The sequence below is a fragment of the Poecilia reticulata genome, linkage group LG12 (genome assembly GCF_000633615.1).
Source record: "Poecilia reticulata strain Guanapo linkage group LG12, Guppy_female_1.0+MT, whole genome shotgun sequence".
In the NCBI taxonomy this organism is placed as follows: domain Eukaryota; kingdom Metazoa; phylum Chordata; class Actinopteri; order Cyprinodontiformes; family Poeciliidae; genus Poecilia; species Poecilia reticulata.
This window is the reverse complement of record NC_024342.1, coordinates 12,558,047-12,578,602: the sequence shown is the minus strand read 5'-3', so window position 1 is coordinate 12,578,602 and position 20,556 is coordinate 12,558,047. Positions and strand designations below refer to the sequence as shown.

General features: G+C 38.3%; 3 protein-coding genes and 1 pseudogene across 11 annotated transcripts in view; 3 read left to right on the top strand and 1 right to left on the bottom strand.

Moving 5' to 3' along the window:
* LOC103473571 (ankyrin-1-like) overlaps positions 1-3,446 on the top strand; it is a 37,668-nt gene extending 34,222 nt beyond the window's left edge. For all 9 annotated transcript variants that reach the window (XM_017307821.1, XM_017307817.1, XM_017307815.1 and 6 more), the window contains one exon: positions 464-3,446. Coding sequence is in view for 2 of the 9 variants with exons in the window: in XM_017307819.1 (XP_017163308.1) it covers positions 464-526 (63 nt within the window). In the remaining 7 variants the exon portion in view is untranslated. The remainder of the gene's footprint in view (positions 1-463) is intronic.
* Positions 3,447-6,342: 2,896 nt separating this feature from the next.
* On the top strand, positions 6,343-10,177 carry LOC103473570 (eukaryotic translation initiation factor 4E-binding protein 3-like). Its single transcript, XM_008423904.2, has 3 exons — positions 6,343-6,625; positions 8,837-9,034; positions 9,118-10,177. Exons 1-3 carry the CDS (start codon positions 6,490-6,492, stop codon positions 9,147-9,149), a joined length of 366 nt encoding a protein of 121 aa, XP_008422126.1. The 5' UTR covers positions 6,343-6,489; the 3' UTR covers positions 9,150-10,177.
* A 1,754-nt stretch (positions 10,178-11,931) lies between these two features.
* On the bottom strand, positions 11,932-13,311 carry LOC103473901 (nodal homolog 2-A-like). Its single transcript, XM_008424550.2, has 3 exons — positions 13,095-13,311; positions 12,176-12,906; positions 11,932-12,084 (listed from the first exon to the last, which is right to left on the bottom strand). Exons 1-3 carry the CDS (start codon positions 13,273-13,275, stop codon positions 11,932-11,934), a joined length of 1,065 nt encoding a protein of 354 aa, XP_008422772.1. The 5' UTR covers positions 13,276-13,311.
* Positions 13,312-14,958: 1,647 nt separating this feature from the next.
* Positions 14,959-19,475, top strand: LOC103473900 (nuclear factor 7, ovary-like; annotated as a pseudogene).
* Positions 19,476-20,556: the final 1,081 nt, after the last annotated feature.

Sequence of the window (20,556 nt, the reverse complement as noted above, 5' to 3'; positions counted from 1 at the left end):
ATCTGAGTATGGAAAATCATCTGGAAATGGAAATATTGTGGGAAGCCTACAAAAGACTTTACTGTGTTTTTATTTTGACTGCCTCCTGTGAACATATTAGCACTGGTGGCAGCCTACAAAGCAGTATCCGTGCTATGGTCAACATGTGGGTGGCACTACTACCACCTATTGTCAACTACAGTAGTATTTGTCAATGAATATATTCAGATTCTTTCATTTTGAAATTCATTKCTGCCAATTTAGCATGTTTCTGTTTTCCATGTTTCAGTGTTTTCAAATCATGACCTCCTGCTGTTAACAGCATTTTACACAGCTTCCCAGCCTTTTCTGAAAACTTGATTATGTCGTTGTCTACGCTTTCATCGTAAAATTTTAGAAGGCCAAAATAATTTTGTATGCATATTAAATCAGTTTTTATATTTCTATTGTTTTTTTTTTGTTTGTTTGATTTTGTTTTTTTCAGGACCGGAAACCCACTGCCAAAACACCCACCACAAAAACACGACCAGAACGAAGATGGAAATGAAGAGTTAGAAGATGTGGGGAGGAAGTGGAGAAAACATACCAGGACAACCAGAAACATCCTCAACCTGTGATCATGAAGCACCACAAAACAAAAGAAGACGAGAACAAAAAGAGGAGTTGAACTTGTAGTTTTATAACATTTGTAAAGAAAAATATAACTAAACAGAGGCATGGTAATTCATTTTTATACAAAAAAAAAAACTATAAATGTTCGTAAAACAACTAAGGAAAAAAAAAAAGCAACAAAGTGCTTCCTGTGAACTGTAATCGCATGATAACTGCTGGTGCATGCCCTTTGACCTTTTGAACTGTCATTATCTACAAACTGAAGGAGTAAAAAAACTSAAGGTACAGGGGCCGGCCCGTGCATGGGTCATAGGCCTTTTTAAAGGACCTCATGCCCACTAACTGGAGCCGTTTGTCAGCGAGTTGAGTCCGTTAACACTGCAGCCAAAAAAAAAAAAAAGAACACACAACTCCCTCACAGGACGGCTGTATATGCAGCAAAGCCTCTGCTGAGCCAATGCTTCTGTCATCGGACYCTTCCTCCTCTTATTCTTAATGTGATATATGCACTCTATGCTCTGTGGACATGTGTGTGCGTGTGTGTGTGCGTTTAAATTGCTCTGCCGCATGTGTTACCTTGCTTCGAGCTCTGCGTTGAGCCTCKCCCGCCCCCTCCCCTGATTGGCTTGTTGTCTCTGTGATGTCACGSCGTGCTCGACCTCTGCCAAGAGAAGGCCGCCGGCTCTTCCCCGCTTGTGAGTTCTCGTCTGCGTGTATCTATGTTTTTATTTAGATTTATCCTTAGACGAGCTCGCTTCCTCTTCGGTATCTGTCCGCTTTGGTTCTCCACTTTGTTTGACTTTGGTAGAGAACTGGATCTCTTTAATTCCCTCGTGTCTTCAGGGGTAATGTGTTCTAAAGACATCGGAATGTTTTCCTTGGAAATGAGTTGGTTGCTTGACGGCATTGCACAGCAGCTCTGTGATAAATATCTTGACTTTTTCCTTCCTTACGAGATTTTTCTGGTTTTTCTTGGTAGCATATCTCATTTTGAGCCATCTTTACTGGTAGCCCTCGTTTATATGCAGTAAAAATCGCAGGTCTCCTCTATCCATTTGACTTCTCTGCTCCATCTTTTTTTTTTTTTTATCTGTGTCAGCTGCGGCATCTTGCTGTCAAATTTTTATTTATCCATTCAATACAAAAGACATAGAAGAAATACTGAAGAAGTTGACTTTTAAGACATTGCTTGGAAAATTCCTGGCAAGTGTGAAAGTTGCAGGTGACAAAACATAAAGCGTGGACAGAGAGGTARCACTGTGACTGTCCGGTTATCACTGACCCCAGACTCGTGAACTTTCTATAYGTGGCTTGCAAAGGTATTTATTACTTTGTGAACATCTTCTGATACTTCTGAAGATGCGGTCCCATCTTYTGATGGGACCGCATACTGCACAGTTGTGAGGTAAAAGGATGAGTATATRTTGTTGTGAATGTTTTGCTACAAGTAAAAAAAGTATAGGTATATTCAACAGCAACCCTACGATTACAGGGTTACACACATATTTTTTTTTTAAGTTTTCTAATTTAAAGTTATAATTTTTCATTTAAAGCACCCCTTGTAGGCTTGTTGTTGTGCCATGCGCTTTYCATCAACAAATGACAAAAACAGGGCTGTATGTGGCAGAAAACATCCCCAAAGTGGTTGTCGCATGACAACCACTGAATCCTGAATCCTGAAGATGTTCTATATAAATACCTTTGCAAGCCTCAGTACATTCAGATATAGAACATGAAAAAGCACATAAACAAACAAAATAAACTTATGGTTGAAATGTCAGAATGTCAGACAGCTTTGCCACAGCAATAATGCCTAACAAAAAGAAAAGATGGATTGATTGTCCAGCAATTATGATCTGTGATGTTTTTTTTAAATATATTACTATTATCGTTATTCATTGTTTAAAGCACTAACGTAGAAAATCTAATTTCGCTGAAGTTATTTTTTAAAAGTTTGTTTGTTGAGATGGAGTCACCCAAAATCAGTGTTGCTTTCACTGAGTTATTAAGGCTATTAGTGTTTCACACATGTAATAAAAAAAAAAAATTAAGCTCACATTACTGAAAGTCATGTATCTTTCAACACTTTATGCAGAAACCGGACAGCAGCACTATGTAGACTTTGTATCACAGTAGCACACGTTTCTGGAGCGTCTCAACACTATTTTATCCCACAAGTACTGTAAATGCTACTGTAGCCTGAATGAGTGCAGCACAGAATGAATGCACATATTTTTCATATGCTCTCCATGCAAGCAACCTTCATCAGATAATAGCACGTTTTATAACATCACATTTTACACTCAGGTTTTTTTGTTTTTTTTGTTCTGCTATGTGAAATGAAAATAGTGTTGAAATACGGATCGCTCGATGGAAAATGAGGTTGAGTCTAGGCAGGCGCACCGGAAACGAGGGTTGTGAATTTTTTGGTCCTTTCGAAGAGGGAAATCTGTGTATTTTTTTTTTTATTATTATTTTATGGGGCCGCATGAAACAGAAAGGTTTGTTTATAGATGTGTGTCAGATTCTATTGATTCAGATGAGACCAAAAAGTAGTTTTTAATGCGTCTGAATGAGTCCTCTTGTTGCAGCCCTGGCAAATGGGTTTTGTTTATCCCACTTCATTTTAACACCTGATGAACAAAAAGTAACCAGAAGCAGAGATGACTGCATTTATTTATTTATTTWTTTTTTCATATYTTTTTGTTTAGTTTTTTTTATGTTTGAATTGAAATCCAGCACTTTCTAAAATTACTGGCAGTAGCATAATCTTACACTGAAGATTGTAGAGAAATATAACCTTGGGGGAGGCAAAAACCTGTGTCACAATTACTGGAACCTCTGTCAATTGAGATRGAAATAAAATCAATTTTAAGCTAAGAACGGCTTCAATGAGTAGCATTTTGGGGTTACTGTGTTTCCATAGCAACCGCTCTACGTTATCCACATGCTAATGTGAGGCATGGCGGAAGAAAATCTTGTCAGTCCATCCGTCACAAACATAAACATGTAGAGTTTGCGAGGCTCTAATGTAACTTTAACTGATAAATGTAAATGGACTGCTCTTGCAGTCATACTGACCACTGTTTCTCTTTTAACAGCACTGGAAGCCTTGTAATAGTGCATTGCATCATCATCTCTAACTCTCTTAGATTATGCTACTGCAATAAAAGATTCATTTGTTTGAAAGACTTTTATGTATCTCCTTACCCAATGAATGTGGAGAATGCTCCTTGGATACATTGTACAATCTCACCAAATCAGCTTTATCTGGATGAAACGGGGCCCAGATTTTCTGTCATTCAGCTATATTTTATTCACAAATTTTCAGAGTACAATATCAGTCAGCACYATGTTAGTCTGTACTCCAATATAAAATGTATTTTGTGTTGTACCTGTGTTAAAGTAGCACTACCACAAATATTCACTCTGTACTCCCACCATTTAGTGCTTTTATTGATAATGGTAGCTTTAAAAGAAAACCATTTGACCTAATATGTGACGTGAGGCACGAAGCCTAAATTTATAGATCACTTTCACAGATAAAGTGTGTAAAATAATTTGTAACAGTTTTTTTTTTTTGGGTGGGGGGGTTTAGGGAGAGTTGAAACTTTCAGTTATACGTTTGAGAAGGTTGACAGCTGTACAGTTATTTAGGTCAGTGGTTCCCAAACTGGAGGTCATGACCCTTCTGTGGRTGATGAAAGACCATGTGGTGGGCTCTCAATAGAATCTCCAAACATCAACTTCATTTTAAAAAGGAATGAGCCCAGCTTATTTTTGGAATACTTAACTAAAAACTGTACTCGGCTTGAGGCTAGCTTATCTGTCATCACCCATGCCAGCCCCTAAGTGGTAAAAGGATAACATTGTTGTTGACGACCTGTAAGGTTTCACTAAATTAAGCAAAACTGAAATCTCAAAGATGTATGCATTTGATGTTRCATTATTTTTGTATTGCATACCAGATTTTTGTTTCACAGTCRGTGGCAGTTCGGGGATGGGTTTCAATCTGCAGCCAACAAACATGCAGACAATTGATTTAAAACTCGCGTGACATGCTCTTCACTTTATTTTTTTCTTTTCAGAGAGCTTGTGGCACCCATATTAAGAACCACCACTCAAATTTCTTACCCTGCTCACTCATAAGAAAATATGTTAAACGATTTTCTTGTTCTTTAAATTTGTTTCATCTCTGAGAAGAACTCTCTTGTACTGTGGTAAGCGTCCCTTCCACCATGTTTGTGCGTTTGGTGTGAAAGTGCGTGTGCATGACAACACTGGGTAACAAACCTTGTCGGATCAGACGAAGAAAGAAAGAAGACATTTCTACCAAGCATGTGAGTGAAGAGGGTGTGTAAACCTACGACAATGTATTTTAAAATGAGTATTGTAAAATATTAACTGTTGCAAAGAATAGAGATCACCTTATACTCCTTTAGACTGGATACATGACAGTGTAAACGCAATATCATATAACTCTATCCTAAGGAATGCAACCGCGCACATGCACAAAAAAAGATGGTTTTTATGAAAATGTATGTATAAATATGACAAAATATATTTAATTAGAATGCTATGCACCCTCATAGAGTTGTTATGGATGTTMTTTAAGCGTTATCTAGTTTAGGCCGACACCCACATCATGGGGAATGTAGAGGCTTTGTAGCTATGACCATTTGTTTTCATTTCTTTTGTATTGTCCTGGAGAGGATAAACAAACGTGAATATGTATACAAGCCTTTCGATCAAACATGAAGATATGTATAGATCATGTTACCCTGTACACCAGCTCTTACCATTTACAAGACTTAATAAACAGAAAAGATGGGACATAACTTTGTGAGAGTTTCTTTTGTAGTTAAATGCTTAATGATYGTGTGTTTTAGTATTTTTAATTGACAAAAGTTCAGGGGGGCTGCACAGTGGCGCAGTTGGTAGAGCTGTTGCCTTGCAGCAAGAAGGYTCTGGGTTCGATTCCCGGCCTGGGGTCTTTCTGCATGGAGTTTGCATGTTCTCCCTGTGCGTGCGTGGGTTTTCTCCGGGTACTCCGGTTTCCTCCCACAGTCCAAAAACATGACTGTCAGGTTAATTGGTCTCTCCAAATTGCCCCTAGGTGTGAGTGTGTGTGTGCATGGTTGTGTGTCCTGTGTGTCTCTGTGTTGCCCTGCGACAGACTGGCGACCTGTCCAGGGTGTACCCCGCCTCTCGCCCGAAACGTTGGCTGGAGATGGGCACCAGCACCCCTCCCGACCCCACTGAGGGAAAAAAGGGTGCAAGAAAATGGATGGATGGAAAAGTTCAGGGGACTTATGTTAATTCAATGGTGAATTTAAATCTAAAACAAATGTTTAAATGATCAAGACTAATTGATTTTCAAGACTTGCAAATTGATATTCCCAGATCTTTTGTATCCAATGTACTCTATTTTGCAAACGAGTATGGACARAATATATATATTTTTCTGTATGTGCAAGACATGGCAATGGCAATACAGATGTAATTATACATAATGGCATTATAAAGTATTAACTGAAATACTTCCTTACCCTTAATTTAAGTCACCGTGATTCTCTAAAAAAGTAAAATTAGGTGTTTAATACAAATATTCATGTAACTTGTTTATCTTTTTCAACACACCAATGCTTAGCTGGTTTGACAGCTAGCAAAGCGGAAACTACATATCCCAAAACCATCGTCTTCTGACGCCCCCTGYTTCCAGCCAATCAGAGCGCTGCCCTCACGTGAYGCTTTATAGGAACGCTGTCACTTGTTTAGAGTTTTTCCTCTCTACCACGTGGAGTGGCGGCTCTTACTCATTGAAATCAGAGGCTTTTACGTTGTTATTGCTATTATTATTTTACCGTGCGCGGCATCGACTCTGCTTCCGTGTGTGAGATGTCAGCAGCGGGACAGACCTCCAGGAGCCTGGAGATCCCGGCTGTCCGGAGGATCGCCATCCACGATGCAGCCCACATGCCCAAGGAGTTCTCCACGACCCCGGGAGGTACTCTGTTCAGCACCACGCCAGGAGGTAAACATATGCGTTGGACCCTGACAGATGGTGGAAAGTTTAGGATTTTTTGTGTGTGTGTGTGTGTTTATTTTTTTATTATTAGGTTATAAACTTCAGATTCAGTAACATTAACCAGATACGGAAAACATGCAGTCAGTCATAAACTATTTATAGTGCGGCTCTTTCAGCTGCTGCAGAAACATGTTTACAAGAGGAGGTGTAATACTAAACATTATGGAAATTAATTCAGTTAATACTTACTCAAATTTAACTGAAAGCTATATTATTGCTTTTTTATTACTGTATTCAAAACTGTGCTTAGGTGATGAAATGGACAGTATTTTTGCTGTAGATTTTGAGTTTTTCACAGTAGAAACATTTTATTCTCAGCTGTTGCGTTTTGTATGTTGACACATTTTGTAWGAACTGCGAAAACTGAAATTACTGAATAGCTCAACCATTATTCCACCTTAAAATAAAATGGGTAATGTATTTTTTCTGAAATAATTACAGAAGGTTAAACATTAGAGATGCAACATGTGTTCACAGTCAACGCTCTTAAACAGAAAGTCTTTAATCTACTGCTGTAAAACAAAAATAGTGTTTTACTGTTCGTTGCATTGTGTTATTCATTTTACAGTAAAAGTCTATTTATGTTGATGTTGGCAATGAAAACGTAAATAAAAAGAGTATATATATTTATATATATACAAARCCCTAACCAGTCATCAATAAWCTCWGAAATAAAGACATCCTGGACCCTCCTGGAGTCACTTCCAGCATGGGGCCTTTGTTAAAATAAAAGTGTTATCCCGTCCTACCCGCTGTGAAAACCTGGCTCGGATGCACATGCTCGTTTTTACTGATAACATGTTCTGTAACATTACCAGCTCAGACCGGTTCAACAGATAATACACAATGTCATTAACGTTTGGGACTCAAGTCTAGATTCTTGGTCATAAAGAACAGARAATAGTAACTCACTTGTCACTAACAGCATTTTTCATGCATTTCAACATTTTTTTTTATCTTTCTAGATTACAAGATTTATTTAACTCATTTGTRTTCCTCTACATGCAGCCTTGAACAACTACGGGACTTGCACCCCTATCAAAGATTTTCTAAAAATGCTGAAATAAATTAGTTCCTTTGATTGTAGTAGAATAATCGCTGGAAAAAAATTGGTGCACTTTTTATTTTTTTACTTCCATCATTCTCACATTTGTTGGAAAATAAAACTGAAGTATATAAAACGCCTGTTAGATTGTTAGAAATCAAATGGACTTTACCACATCTGTAGTTGGGTATTAAACATGTAAATACATGAATAAATAYCTGTTTTAACTCTTGTTCTGTCTAAATCCTGGTGTCAAAACTGTCAAATTAAGATTTGAGATCTAAAAGTTTCACCAAGGTGTATAAAGAAAGACTACTTCTCTAAATTAAAAGTTCTCATACGCCACAAATATTGATGCTAAATAAACACAAAATTTTACTAACTGGTCAGATTGTTTTGGAAAAAGGGATCTATAAATCACCTTTGGTCTGAAACATTGAAAAAAGAGTCTTACTTGCTTATCTTTGCTCTACGAAAAGGCGACCTCATGGTGGCATCCTAATTCTGTGTTTGACTTTATGAAATCAAGGCTGTCTGGCATCATTGCAGTCACACTGATGAAATAGGAATCTGTGTTTGTCTGACTCTCAGCCATATGTGCATGGGTGAGAGAGTGCGCCTCAGTCTGCTTTTGAGATAAAGTGACAGCATGTTTGTTGTCTTGCGTACGATGAATTTAAGAAGATGGCAAACCATGTTAGAAAAAGCCAAATATCTTTTGTTTTGTTTTTTTGCCATCAATTGTTTTATGAAAATGTGTCCATCTGCAACAACTTGTTCTGGTATGCTACATTTGTACTTTTTTTTTTTTTTTTACTACAGTTGTGAGCCAAACTGGATTATTCTGGGAGCAACTAAAACTTTGTATGTACATTTTGGACAAAAAAAGAGACATTTATTTTAGACAGCTTTAAAGATGTGATAATAGGTRAAGTCRCACTTTATTATGGATTTTTAGATAGTCTTACTATTTATAAAGTTTTTCTTGGTGGGAAAGAAAACCTGCAATAGCACACTTTAAAATACTTCCATAATCAGCTGCTGGTTCCTTTGATTTTTTTGTAGTTTATAGTCATAACTTTTGCCTGCTGTGTTATCGCTGCCACCTGCAGGCACCAGAATCATTTACGACAGGAAGTTCCTGCTGCAGTGTCGGACCTCTCCTCTGACCCGTACGCCTCCCAAACTTCCCGATATTCCCGGAGTCACAAGGCCGCTTGACCCAGAGTCGTCYAGTAATGAAAACCAGCCTCAAGAATTACCTAGCAACAACGCAGATGACCACAGCCTGAACACAGAGGAAAACTCTGGTACTGTTTTTTATTTGCCAGCTGACTTTGTACTTTCCTGTTTCTCTTCACTAAATTTTTTTTTTTTTTGCTTTCTCTTACAGCGGAAGATGCCCAGTTTGAAATGGACATCTAAATGTTAGCAGCAATAAGCAATGAAGTAATGCTAACATTTATGTGGTTGTGAAATGGTTGAAATGACAAATCCAGTCTAAGTCAGCTTTATAATCTGACAGAAAACAACCATGTGTTTTCTAATGTCAAATATTTGCTAAAATGTTCAACCTAAAACATTAACTAAAATTTTTTTTTTCCACTTTGTTAAATCACATGTATGACATGTAATTCCTTAAAAAGTTTTTTTTTTTTTTTGATGTGACTTATATTTACTTTGAATATAATATATGAAGTCTAGTGTAGACTTGGAGCTCTAGTGTAGTTGGGAACCTAGTTTTGCAATCTGTGATGACTTTTATGGCCACATGAGGGCAGCAGACACAAGTTCCATACTGTGAGATCCCGTTGTTTGTCAATTTCAAGTCAATGTATTTGTGTTACTTGCAGTTGTTTGAACACTAAGTGATTGTGAAGTTATATGAATTATCAGCAGAAGTCTTAAAARTATATGACTGTATTTTATTGTCACTCATCAGTTGTTTGCTCCTTAATTTCCAAGATCATTAAAGAATAATTTCATGCAGTTTTCTAATTAAACCTCAACCAAGATCAAAATTAAATATGTTTTGGCTGCAAAATGTTACATAATAAGCTTATAGTTTTTACAAACCACTATGTTGGAGCTTTAAACTTTTTTTTTTACTGTGAGTCTCTGTTAACACATTTTGTAACCAAAACTAAACTATTGTTTCTTTTCTGCAATGTTTTCTTTTTCTTACTATGTTATCAGAAAGTGCTTGAAGAAAATGTGCAACCATTAAAAAARAAATGTTGAAGCAAAACTGGACACTGCATAATTAATCCAAAACATACTAGTATGTCCACCCAGAGCTGGCTGAGAAATAAGAAACATCTCACCGCTAAAGCTGACCAATGTGAAAAATTTATCATAATCCAGAATTTTTGGGTGGAAAAAGCTAATGAAACGGGGTCAGTTCTACACAAACTGTTCTAAAACCATTTTTTGTAATAAAAGACATAACAGTTCTCGTTCAAAATTGTCCTAATTTATTATAATACACAGCAAACATACAGATGGGTCGGTATCAGGGCTGGCCCAAACCTCCATGGGGCCCTAAGCGAAATTTGGTTTTGGGGCCCTCTGGTTCTGCTAACAATGTGGACTGGCTGCAATCAGCAGACTTATCATTAGATCATTCGCACACCTGCGATAAACTTATTGCATCTCTGGCAATGCTGTTTACATTATATACATGTATAATTTAGGATACATTTATTAGCCAACTGATTTATCGACCATTTGATTTCTGGGCGCCGATTTCCTTAATTTTGGGGGATCATGATCTGCTGATCCTTACATGTGAAGCTGATATCCCCTTATCTTACCTTCGTCAGTAAAGGTTTATAAATCAGCTTCTGTCCTCTTCTGCTCTGCAGTGAGAGGTTTGACTGACAGATCGACCCACCAGGTCAGGTCTGCATGTTTACATTAACAATATTCACTGCACTGTTGCCAACTCAGTGACTTTCTTGCTATATTTAGCGACATTTCAGACAAAAGAAATTCGTATCAGCAGGTCAGGCTTTTTAAAGATCAGTAACCAGGGATTGGCCAGAAAACTGCAATCGGTGCAGCCAAACTTAAGATGGCATAAATACACACATATTCATGACATTCTTTGATTAAATACATTTCTCTTAAGTGTTACGCCAGTAGCTAAAAATTTAATTTATACCAGTTGAGACTGATTCTGTGCCTTCAAATGATTTTAACAGAAGTTTCACATAACATAGAAGTTGATGTAAAAATATTGTTTGTTTTAGCCACAAACATTATTTGAGCATAGGGCAGCTCATCGATGTAGCAGATATGTAGCCTGACGTGAAAACATTTTGCTAGACAATGTCAAACATTGAGAAGTTTTAATTATTGTTATCAAACACGGCGTTTTGAAGCCGAAAAAACCTCAGAAATATACAGAGCCAACCATGAGAATCAACTCATTTAAAGTTAAAACTCAGTTTCACACAAACACAAAGACCCTAGCATAAATAAATGCTTGGCAGTTGAAATGGACCGTTAAAGCTAATTTTCTATTAGCAGCTTTACAACTCTTTTACATTATTACATTACATTACCATGGCACATTAAAACAAACTTTTATCTTGGCCTTTTTTCTAGTCTTCCTCTATCTTTTCTCCCTCCCGAACGATAAGTAATTTTTTTGAGACATTGTTTTGCTAACTTCACTTCTGAACGCAGCTTTGGACGTTTGGATGCTCTCTACTGACACCGGCGAAACGTGCGGTATCTACCGCGACCACCAGGGGGCCCCCAAGAACAATTTACTTTTTCTTCTTATCAATAAAATAATTTCTACATGCATTATCAAATATATATTATTGTAAAAACAAATCACTTCATAGTGAAATTGTGTGTTTTTGATATTATAATGACAGAATTTTTTTTTTTTTTTTAAAGAAAAAAAAACTCAGTTCCACTGAGGGGGCCCATTGGTGGCCTTGGGGCCCTAAGCGGCTGCTTTAGTTTGCTTATGCTTTGGGCCGGCCCTGACCATTCTTATTTTTTCATTGGCATTAAAAAATAAGTTACTGAACATAAATTGAGTACAGCTTGTGCATAAAAGGCACAACTTGATGTATTTGTAAAAATCTAATAGTGCTTCTGTTAATAGAGTCCATCTCAAGTCCAGCTGTTCCCTCCCTGCTGATTTAATTTCTCTGGCTCTTGCTTCTTTTTATCCGCTTTTTGTTTGATCTCAGTGGCAGCCACATTCCTCCACGACCATATTCTCATGATGCCTCATCACCATCCTCCCGTTCTCGTAGTACAGCATTGAAAGTGGTGCCAGGCGTGTGGGCACACAAGACAGGCTTGGTACTTTGTCTGGTTGGTGAAGATTCAACAGGCTCTGTAAGGAAAAACAGAAAGTTGTTAGATCATATCTCCTCAAATAGGCATTGGTATCATTAGCTATGTATGCTGCAGCATTTTAGCCTTACCTGCATGTATGCATGGTTAGTTGGAGCGAAGATCTCATCTACAGGTGTAGGACATGTCCCTTCACAAAGATAAGCATTGAACCGTTTGGGATAGACGATCCACTCGCTCCAATTGAACTTCTCAAAGTCCACCCACATGTCCACCTTCCTGCAGAGATTACTTTGCTTCTCCTTCCTTGCAGTGTCTCTCTGTCTCTGCCATTTCTGTCCATGCCTCTTTGCCTTGTTGCTCCTCATCCTGGCAGTCGGCACCCTGTCCAGGTTGACGTGCTTGGAGTGTTCTGCTGTGCGGATCAGTGTTGGCATTCGCTGGTTGCGTGGGCTCTGCCTAGAGAAGACCACTATCATCACCCTGTTGGCCGTTGGGTGCTGGATTCTCTGCTGCTCATGATCCTCTTTCACCTGAGCTACACCATCCTCCATTCTCTGAACTGGGGGTCTCTGATAAAGCCAGCGACGGATCATTTTGGTCATGTTGAATACTCTCCATGCTGAGGTTAAGACCACTGAGCTTGGATGAGCTCTCAGGCGTCCCAGAAGCAGCCTGCTCTCTGAGCAGTCCGTATCAGAACACCGTTCCCAGTTGGAGTGATAGATGTCTAGAGAGGCAGTGGAAGACTCTGCGAAGGCAGGCTGGCGGATGTGGAGCTCAGCCAGGTGGATGTTATCACTCGGAGACATGGAGGACAAGTCGAAGGTAACTGACCATTTCTCGCCGATCTGATGGCAGCCTGGAGAAAAAGAAATGAGAATTTTAGACAAAGATGATAAAGAAGACTCCGTATTCTCCATCTTATTTGGAACTGGTTGGTCAAATACATTTTTAAAAAAGGAATAGAATGCAACAGCTTTTCTACCTATTAACTTAAGACAATAAGACGGATGTTCCACTACAATGTTGAATAGGAGTACTACTCACTTTTAGCGACTAGGCTGGTCACAGAGTCGGATTCGTGGAGGACGGGGATGTCCTGTCTGGTCCGATCCTCGGTCCTCATCGTCCGATAGAGCTGCATCATGTAAAACGGAAGCCTGTTTCCGGCGCGTCTGGAGCCGACGGAGCGACCCGCCATCCCTCGGAGCAGCGCGTCGGGAAGCATCCCGTGAAATGGCTGCGCACAGGGACTCAAAACCAAATCCACCAGAAGAAAAAACGCCAACTCCACGGCGAGACCGGTCATAGTTCCCATTTATGATGAAGACACTTTCACGAGCAGATGCAGACTGGTCCCTGCGGGATGCTGTAACACAGTTTTATAATCCCGCCTTTTCATTTTGTAGTCCTTTGAAGAGACGCGTCAAGGCGTGGATGTCTCTGATCCAAAGACCTTGATGTGATAGGTCGTGATGAACCGAAACCAAAGTGCTCTTTGTAGTGTAACAGGTGTGAAAACTGTAAAGGGCACTGATGGCTGCTTTTCTTGATAAGAAGCTCTAACCAAAAAATATTGGTTAATGAGATTACAGGCCGTAGGACTGCAGTGATTAATGAGATGATGAGTTAATCAGGTGGAGGAGCGCTTTCTGTATTGAAGGCCTTGGCATGTTTGGAGTATGTTGGGAATGAGCTTGCAAACAGAGAGACACAGGGGGACTCAAAAACATAACAAAAAATCCTAAACATGTTATTTTAATTCTCAGGGTTTATAGGGAAAGCCATATTTGAGGAATAAATAAAATTTTAATGCTAATTATTTTACTTAAAGTCTATACTTTGGCCATATAAACCTATTCTTGAAATAAAATTAGTTGACACTATAAAAATGGTTTTAATATGGTTTTAATAACACCTCTAGAAAAAGTATGTTCTTTATTGAGTCATGAAATTACAAATGACCTACATTAGTAAAGAAAACAAAAACAGTTTGCGAAAAACGACTATTTAAAAAAATTATTTTAGCTCAAAAATACTTTATTCACCTGAAAAGGAAATTAAAAGTCGTCTGCAGTATTCCAATGAAGCAGTCTTGCAATGAATCTGAAGATGCCCTTGACTGAAGGCATCACATACAGTGTTTCTCAACCCTGGTCCTCAGCGCCCCCCTGCTCTGCATGTTTTAGATGTGCCTCTTTTCCAGAACAGCTGATTCAAATGATTGCATGACCGTCAATTACTGCAGAAGCCTGTTAATCACCCAGATATACAATTCAGGTGTGTGGCAGAAGGGAAATAGCGAAAACATGCAGGACAGGGGGGCGCTGAGGACCAGGGTTGAGAAACACTGTAAAACAGCTTGATATTGAAGCAGCAGAGATGATTTTCCACAGTGACATGTCTTAGATGGTACCATTAATTGTTGGCAAGCACTGCTATTCCACCTCATTTGCTTTTGGTGCTGCTCTTTAAATTTCTGTCTTGTCATGTTGTTGGAAAGCCGGAGTTTGTTAGTATGCGACTTCAAAATTTGATTGGAGAGATGGTTTAAACTTTCTAAGCAACACTATTTTAAAAGTTGTGGTACAAATGTCAAATTCAAATTAATGCTTAAATACATTTAGAAAATGATTGAGTGAAGCAGTTTTGCTAGTTTTGTTTTCCAAGGCATAAGGCAGTTTATCATAATTCAGCCAAAGTAATGAAATAACGAACTGTGGACTGATTTTTATTGTCAATGTGTTTCTTCCTATAGAGAAGTGCTGCAGAGTCACAGCAACAGCTAGCTCCTCACTTCAGCGGCTGCTGTAGTAGTAACAAAACAGCATGTTATGAAAGATTAAATCTGCAAATAGTAATTGTGCCTGCCAAACGTTTAACGCTGAGTGGAGCAGTCGACCGCTCTAAGATGGCCGCCCTAAATCTCGTCAGCGACGATAAGCGAGAGCGGTCCGTGAGGCGTGGGAGGTACCAGTATGAGGTCGCGGCAGCCCTTGGAAGATGCTAAAGTCAGTAGCAACACTGACAGCTAGCCCCGAAAACAGTGGCACTTGTGACGCCTAATGGCATGTGTCAGCGGAAGTGCCATTAGTAGGTGCGGTATCACGTTTTGAGCTCGGCCCTGCTGTTCAGGTTCCAACAAAACAAACTAAACAAACTTTACAGTGAAACACTTTTGTGTAACAGTTCTTTTAGTTCTATACTAGGAGAGTTTTTTTGTTGTCAGTGTTATTTCAGTCTCAGCTGCTGAATCACTTTGAAGCTAAAACTCGTTGGCTGGAAAACATGGGGAAAAAACTACATACACAGTTTTAACACACACACACACACATTAGAAAAATATATTTTTCTATAATCAGTATTAATCATTATTTTTGTTGGTATATTTATATAAATACAACACATAGACAGACAGGACAAACAACCATGTGTGCACACACACTTGCACCTAGGGACAATTTGGAGAGGTCACTTAACCTGACAGTCATGTTTTTGGACTGTGGGAGGAAACCAGAGTACCTGGAGAAAACTCACACATGCACAGGGAGAACATGGAAACTCCATGCAGAAAGACCTGGGCTGGGAATTGAACCCAGAACCTTCTTGCTGCAAGGCAACAGCTCTACCAACTGTGCTACTGAGCAGCCCTTATATAAATATGTTTTGATGTATATATTTAAAAATTATTTACGGCTGTGTGCTTTGTAAAATGCTAATCATACATCAATATCAGAATATTCCATTCCTATTCTATTGTTTCCCCCACTAAGCATATTTAAATATGCCGAACCATGTATCAATACAATTCAAAAACACTTAAAAGATAAAATCCCTTGTAAATGTAGCTATGATAACTGTTTGAATAAGGTTTCCAGTAAAAAAAAAAAGTGAAGCGTATTATGATAGATTAAATGCGCTGATATGTCATTGCGCCTGAAAAACATATATCATATAATCTCGTTAACAACAATAGGAGAGAGCGGTACATGAGAAATATATTCTTTTATTATGTCTATGCTACTAAGGACCGGCCTCTCTGCACCTTCAGCTAGCGCACTTGGACTGACAAAAGCACTGAAGTTACATTTCCTAGTTTAGCTTAAAGCTAGGCCTGAGCACTTATATTTATGGCTCATGGAAAATTAAGATCACAATTTATGAACATGGGCATATTTGACTTATGATTCACGGTCAGGGATGGCGCCTTGATTTAAATAAATAAACTAACTTTATTAATTCCATTAATAATATATATTGAATCATAATTAATAATAATTACATAAGAGATTTGCAAGAGAAAACAAATTTTGATTGTCGACAGATGACCGGCTGGTTGGTTAATTTGTTGGTTTCATGATAAGCAGATTGACTGGTTAATTTGTTGGTTCAGTGATTGCTTGGTTAAACGAAGCAACAGTTTGACTCTCCTTCAGTCAAATCTTCATCTACCAATCAGTAAGTCGGCTTTAATAATGAGTAATGTCTGTCGCTCTTTGCCAGCATAGATGGAGGAGGTTCATCAGGTATCAATAGTGGGCATTTCTTCTATTGTAGTAGATTTTATTTTTATTTACTTAAATGTATTATTCTGATATATTTTATTTTGGTTTTCATTTATAGTATTTTGTGTAATATTTACAGTACTTGGATTTCAAGTTTCAGTTTGAAAAAAATGGCACAGAATTGATGAAATTTGTGTCGAAACATTTCTGATTCACAATGTTTTTTTTGCAACAAAGAGAATTTCACTCAACACCAAAAACTACCATCACCACCAGTATTATGTTGTTTTTCTAAAACTGCAGATTTACTGGAAATCCTCAAGAGGGCGTCATCTATCTGCCTTAACACTAATTCTAACAGGAACTCAAAAAGAAACAGAAAACAGTTCAGAGAGGGAAAAAAAACCTCACTGAGTTAACACCCCGAGGATCACTTTTTACACCTGACTTCCTCACCGACTCAAATCAAACTAACACTGACCAAGGAGAACAAAGAGAACTGAGCAACTAGACACAGACACAGACTGCTGCAGGAGAAAAAAACAAGCAAATCAAAGTGAAAGTAAGTTAAGAAAGTTTCTACAGGTGAGAAACTGACGTTCTGTCTGCTGTGATTTCAGCTTCACTCAGACAAATTGGCTTCCAGATCAGATGATGATCTCTGCTGTCCGGTCTGTCTGGAAATATTTAAGGATCCGGTTATTCTGTCATGTAGCCACAGCTACTGTAAGGAGTGTCTGCAGAAATATTGGAGAGAGAAACTAGGAAGAGAGTGTCCAGTTTGTAAAAGGAGATCTTCTAAAGCTGAACCTCTTGTTAACCTGGTTCTAAAGAATCTGATTGAGACTTTCTTACAGCAGAGAGAGCAGAGAGCTTCAGAGGATCTCTGCAGTCTGCACTCTGAGAAACTCAAACTCTTCTGTGTGGACCATCAGCAGCCAGTGTGTCTCATCTGCAGAGATTCAGAAAAACACACCGAGCACAGATTCTGACCCATCGATGAAGCTGCTCAGCAACAGAAGAAGAACCTTCAGGAAACTCTGGAGCCTTTAAAGAAGAAGCTGGAGCTCAGGAAGAAATTTCAGGAGGAGTTTGATCAGACAGCAGAGCACCTGAAGGTCCAGGCCCGACACACAGAGAGGCAGATTATGGAGCAGTTTGAGCAGCTTCATCAGTTTCTAGCAGAGGAAGAGGAGGCCAGGCTGGCTGCACTGAGGGAGGAAGAGGAGCAGAAGAGAGGGATGAYGAAACAGAAGATGGAGGTTCTGAGCAGAGAGATAGCAGCTCTTTCAGACACAGTCAGAGCCACAGAGGAGGAGCTGAGAGCTGMAGACGTCTCATTCCTGCACAACTACAAGGCTGCAGTGGAAAGAGTCCAGCGCTGCCCCCTGCTGGAGGATCCACAGCTGCCCTCAGGAGCTCTGATAGACCAGGCCAAACATCTGGGCAACCTGGCCTTCAACATCTGGAGCAACATGGAGAACATGGTGACCTACACTCCTCTGGATCTGGACMCAAACACGGTTGGTCCAAACCTCCATCTGTCTGAAAATCTGACCAATGGGAGAAAAGGAGAGGATCAGCAGCTTCCTGATAATCCAGAGAGATTTGAGTTATGGCGGCATTCTGTTCTGAGTTCTGAGGGTTTTAACTCAGGGAACCACAGCTGGGATGTTGATGTTGGAGACAGTTCATACTGGGAACTTGGTGTGTTAGAAGAGTCTGTTCAGAGGAAGGGATTCATACGGTCTGGGTTTTTGGTTTTTGGGTTATCTTCAGGTAAATACTCAGCATATTCTCCACCAGCTCCTCCCACACGTCTCTCAGTCCAGAAGAATCTCCAGAGGATCAGAGTGAAACTGGACTGGGACAGAGGAAARCTGTCCTTCTCTGATCTGGATACTAACACACACATACACACCTTCACACACACCTTCACTGACAAGATGTTTCCATTCTTCTCCACTGATCAAACAGTAAAGATCGTACCGATGAAGATCTCAGTGATCAAGYAGCAGCTCTGATGATCTCGGCATGAAGAGCACAGAGTCTAAATAAAATCTTATTAATCAGATTGAAACTCTGAGTTTTAAAGAGGAAGCTTCTTCATCTCTGACCTTTTAACTATTGTTTCCATTAAAGCAGAAATTAATGTCAATATGTTTAAGAATATTATTGAATGCAGTCTATGTTTAGCTGCTTTGTAGTAACATTGAACTACTGAATGAATCTGAAATGACCTTTTCAGTTACTTGTAAGTTTTTATTTGTGTTGCTTTGACTATTTCCCTGAATAATGGTGTGTTTATACTTTCTATCATGACTTTTATTATTCAGTAAATACTGTGATAATAATCTTAAGTCCATGTTGTTCATCGTTAATAGTAGGAGATTTGAATCTGTCTAGACTTTCTGTTGAGTTCAGTCCCAAAAACATTGTTTCATCAGACCTTCATAATTAAGAGATTATCATCCAGTTTATACAAACATTTCAGAAAAATTATAAACTCTACATGATGTTTGTGAAACACTCGAAACTGAATATTGTTGCAAGAGGGCAGCGATAATCTTTCATTTCTGATTCTTTAGTCTGAGTTTAGTTTTTGTTTTAAATAACTGAAGAGCTATAATAAATTTTATTTTAATTAATTTCGTCTCTCAGATTTAATTTTGGTTTACATTTACAGTACTTACTGTAGAGTTTCCATTTGGAGCCACAGTTTGAAAATCAGAATGTGATGGAATCAATCAAATTAGCATGAAAGTATTTCTGATTCATTCAGTGTTGTATCAAATAGTGAAACCTCCTCCAAACTCAAGTTTGTTTCTTCTCATGGTTTTAGTTTTACCTGAAGGCATTTGATTGAGACAGCAGGGGCACCGAGGCAAGCCGTTAATGTATAGGTTTCATGGTACTGGGACTTTTGAATGTGGACATATGCTTTTAAATCCTTCCTTTTCACATGTAAATTCTTCACTTATGTTTATAAAATTATATAGCTTTTATTTATTAAATAAAGCTTTTATTTTTTTCATTGCAGCCATAAAAAAAACTAAAGGTGGTATTTGTTTTAAAGAAGCATTGTGCTTAAGAAACTCTTTACAGGGACAAAAACATCAAAGAAAAAGAGAACTGTGATGTTGATTCAAAACCATTTCTTTTGCTTTTCACAAATGAGTGAGTTTTGTTTTAAGACAAAAGATATGCCAGATTGAAATTAATTAAGCCATTTTTTAATTAAAAAAAAAAAAGATTTGAACACAAAACATGTAATTTAAAAGCATTACAAATCCTAAGAACATAGAAAAACTGGAGGCAAAATGATACAGGCTAACATTTCTAGTATTTGGAAACCAATAAATAACATGCAAAAATGCATTATTTTATGAGGACATTATGTTCACATACGAAAGAAGAAAAATCTGTACATTTAACTGCATGCTAATGAGATCTAGACTCACAGCTGTGGGGTGATGCATAAACTCACAATAACTTAAATATGTGCTTATAATAAATTGTCATCTCTAAAAATATTCATACATTCCTTAATTAAATTTTAGACTAATATAGAAAGCATAATAATTATCTTTCCCAATGTATTCAGAAATCAACGGCACAAGGAACCTGAAGCCTAATTGGCTACTAGTTTGTTCTCGTCGAAGAAATTCACTACATTACGTTCAAAATAAAAATAAAAAAAACCCTAAAATATTTTAAGTTATTCCTGAAGGAGAAGGGGAGCGATTTAAATGCTTCTTTAGCAACCTTCGGGAAAAAAGATCATCACTCTGATATATTTCCAAAAATGTTTCCCTTCCTCTGAGAAGTAATTAAATCAGCGTTAGATATTATTGTTGATACAGCAATGACTGTTTCTCTCAGTATGTGCGCAGCTTTTATTTGTCTGCCTCGTCCGACTCTCACTAGAAACAAAATAGGTCAAGATTAGCGTATGCTACATAACTCCTTTTGAGATTAGCAATGATGGCCTAAAGATAAATAAA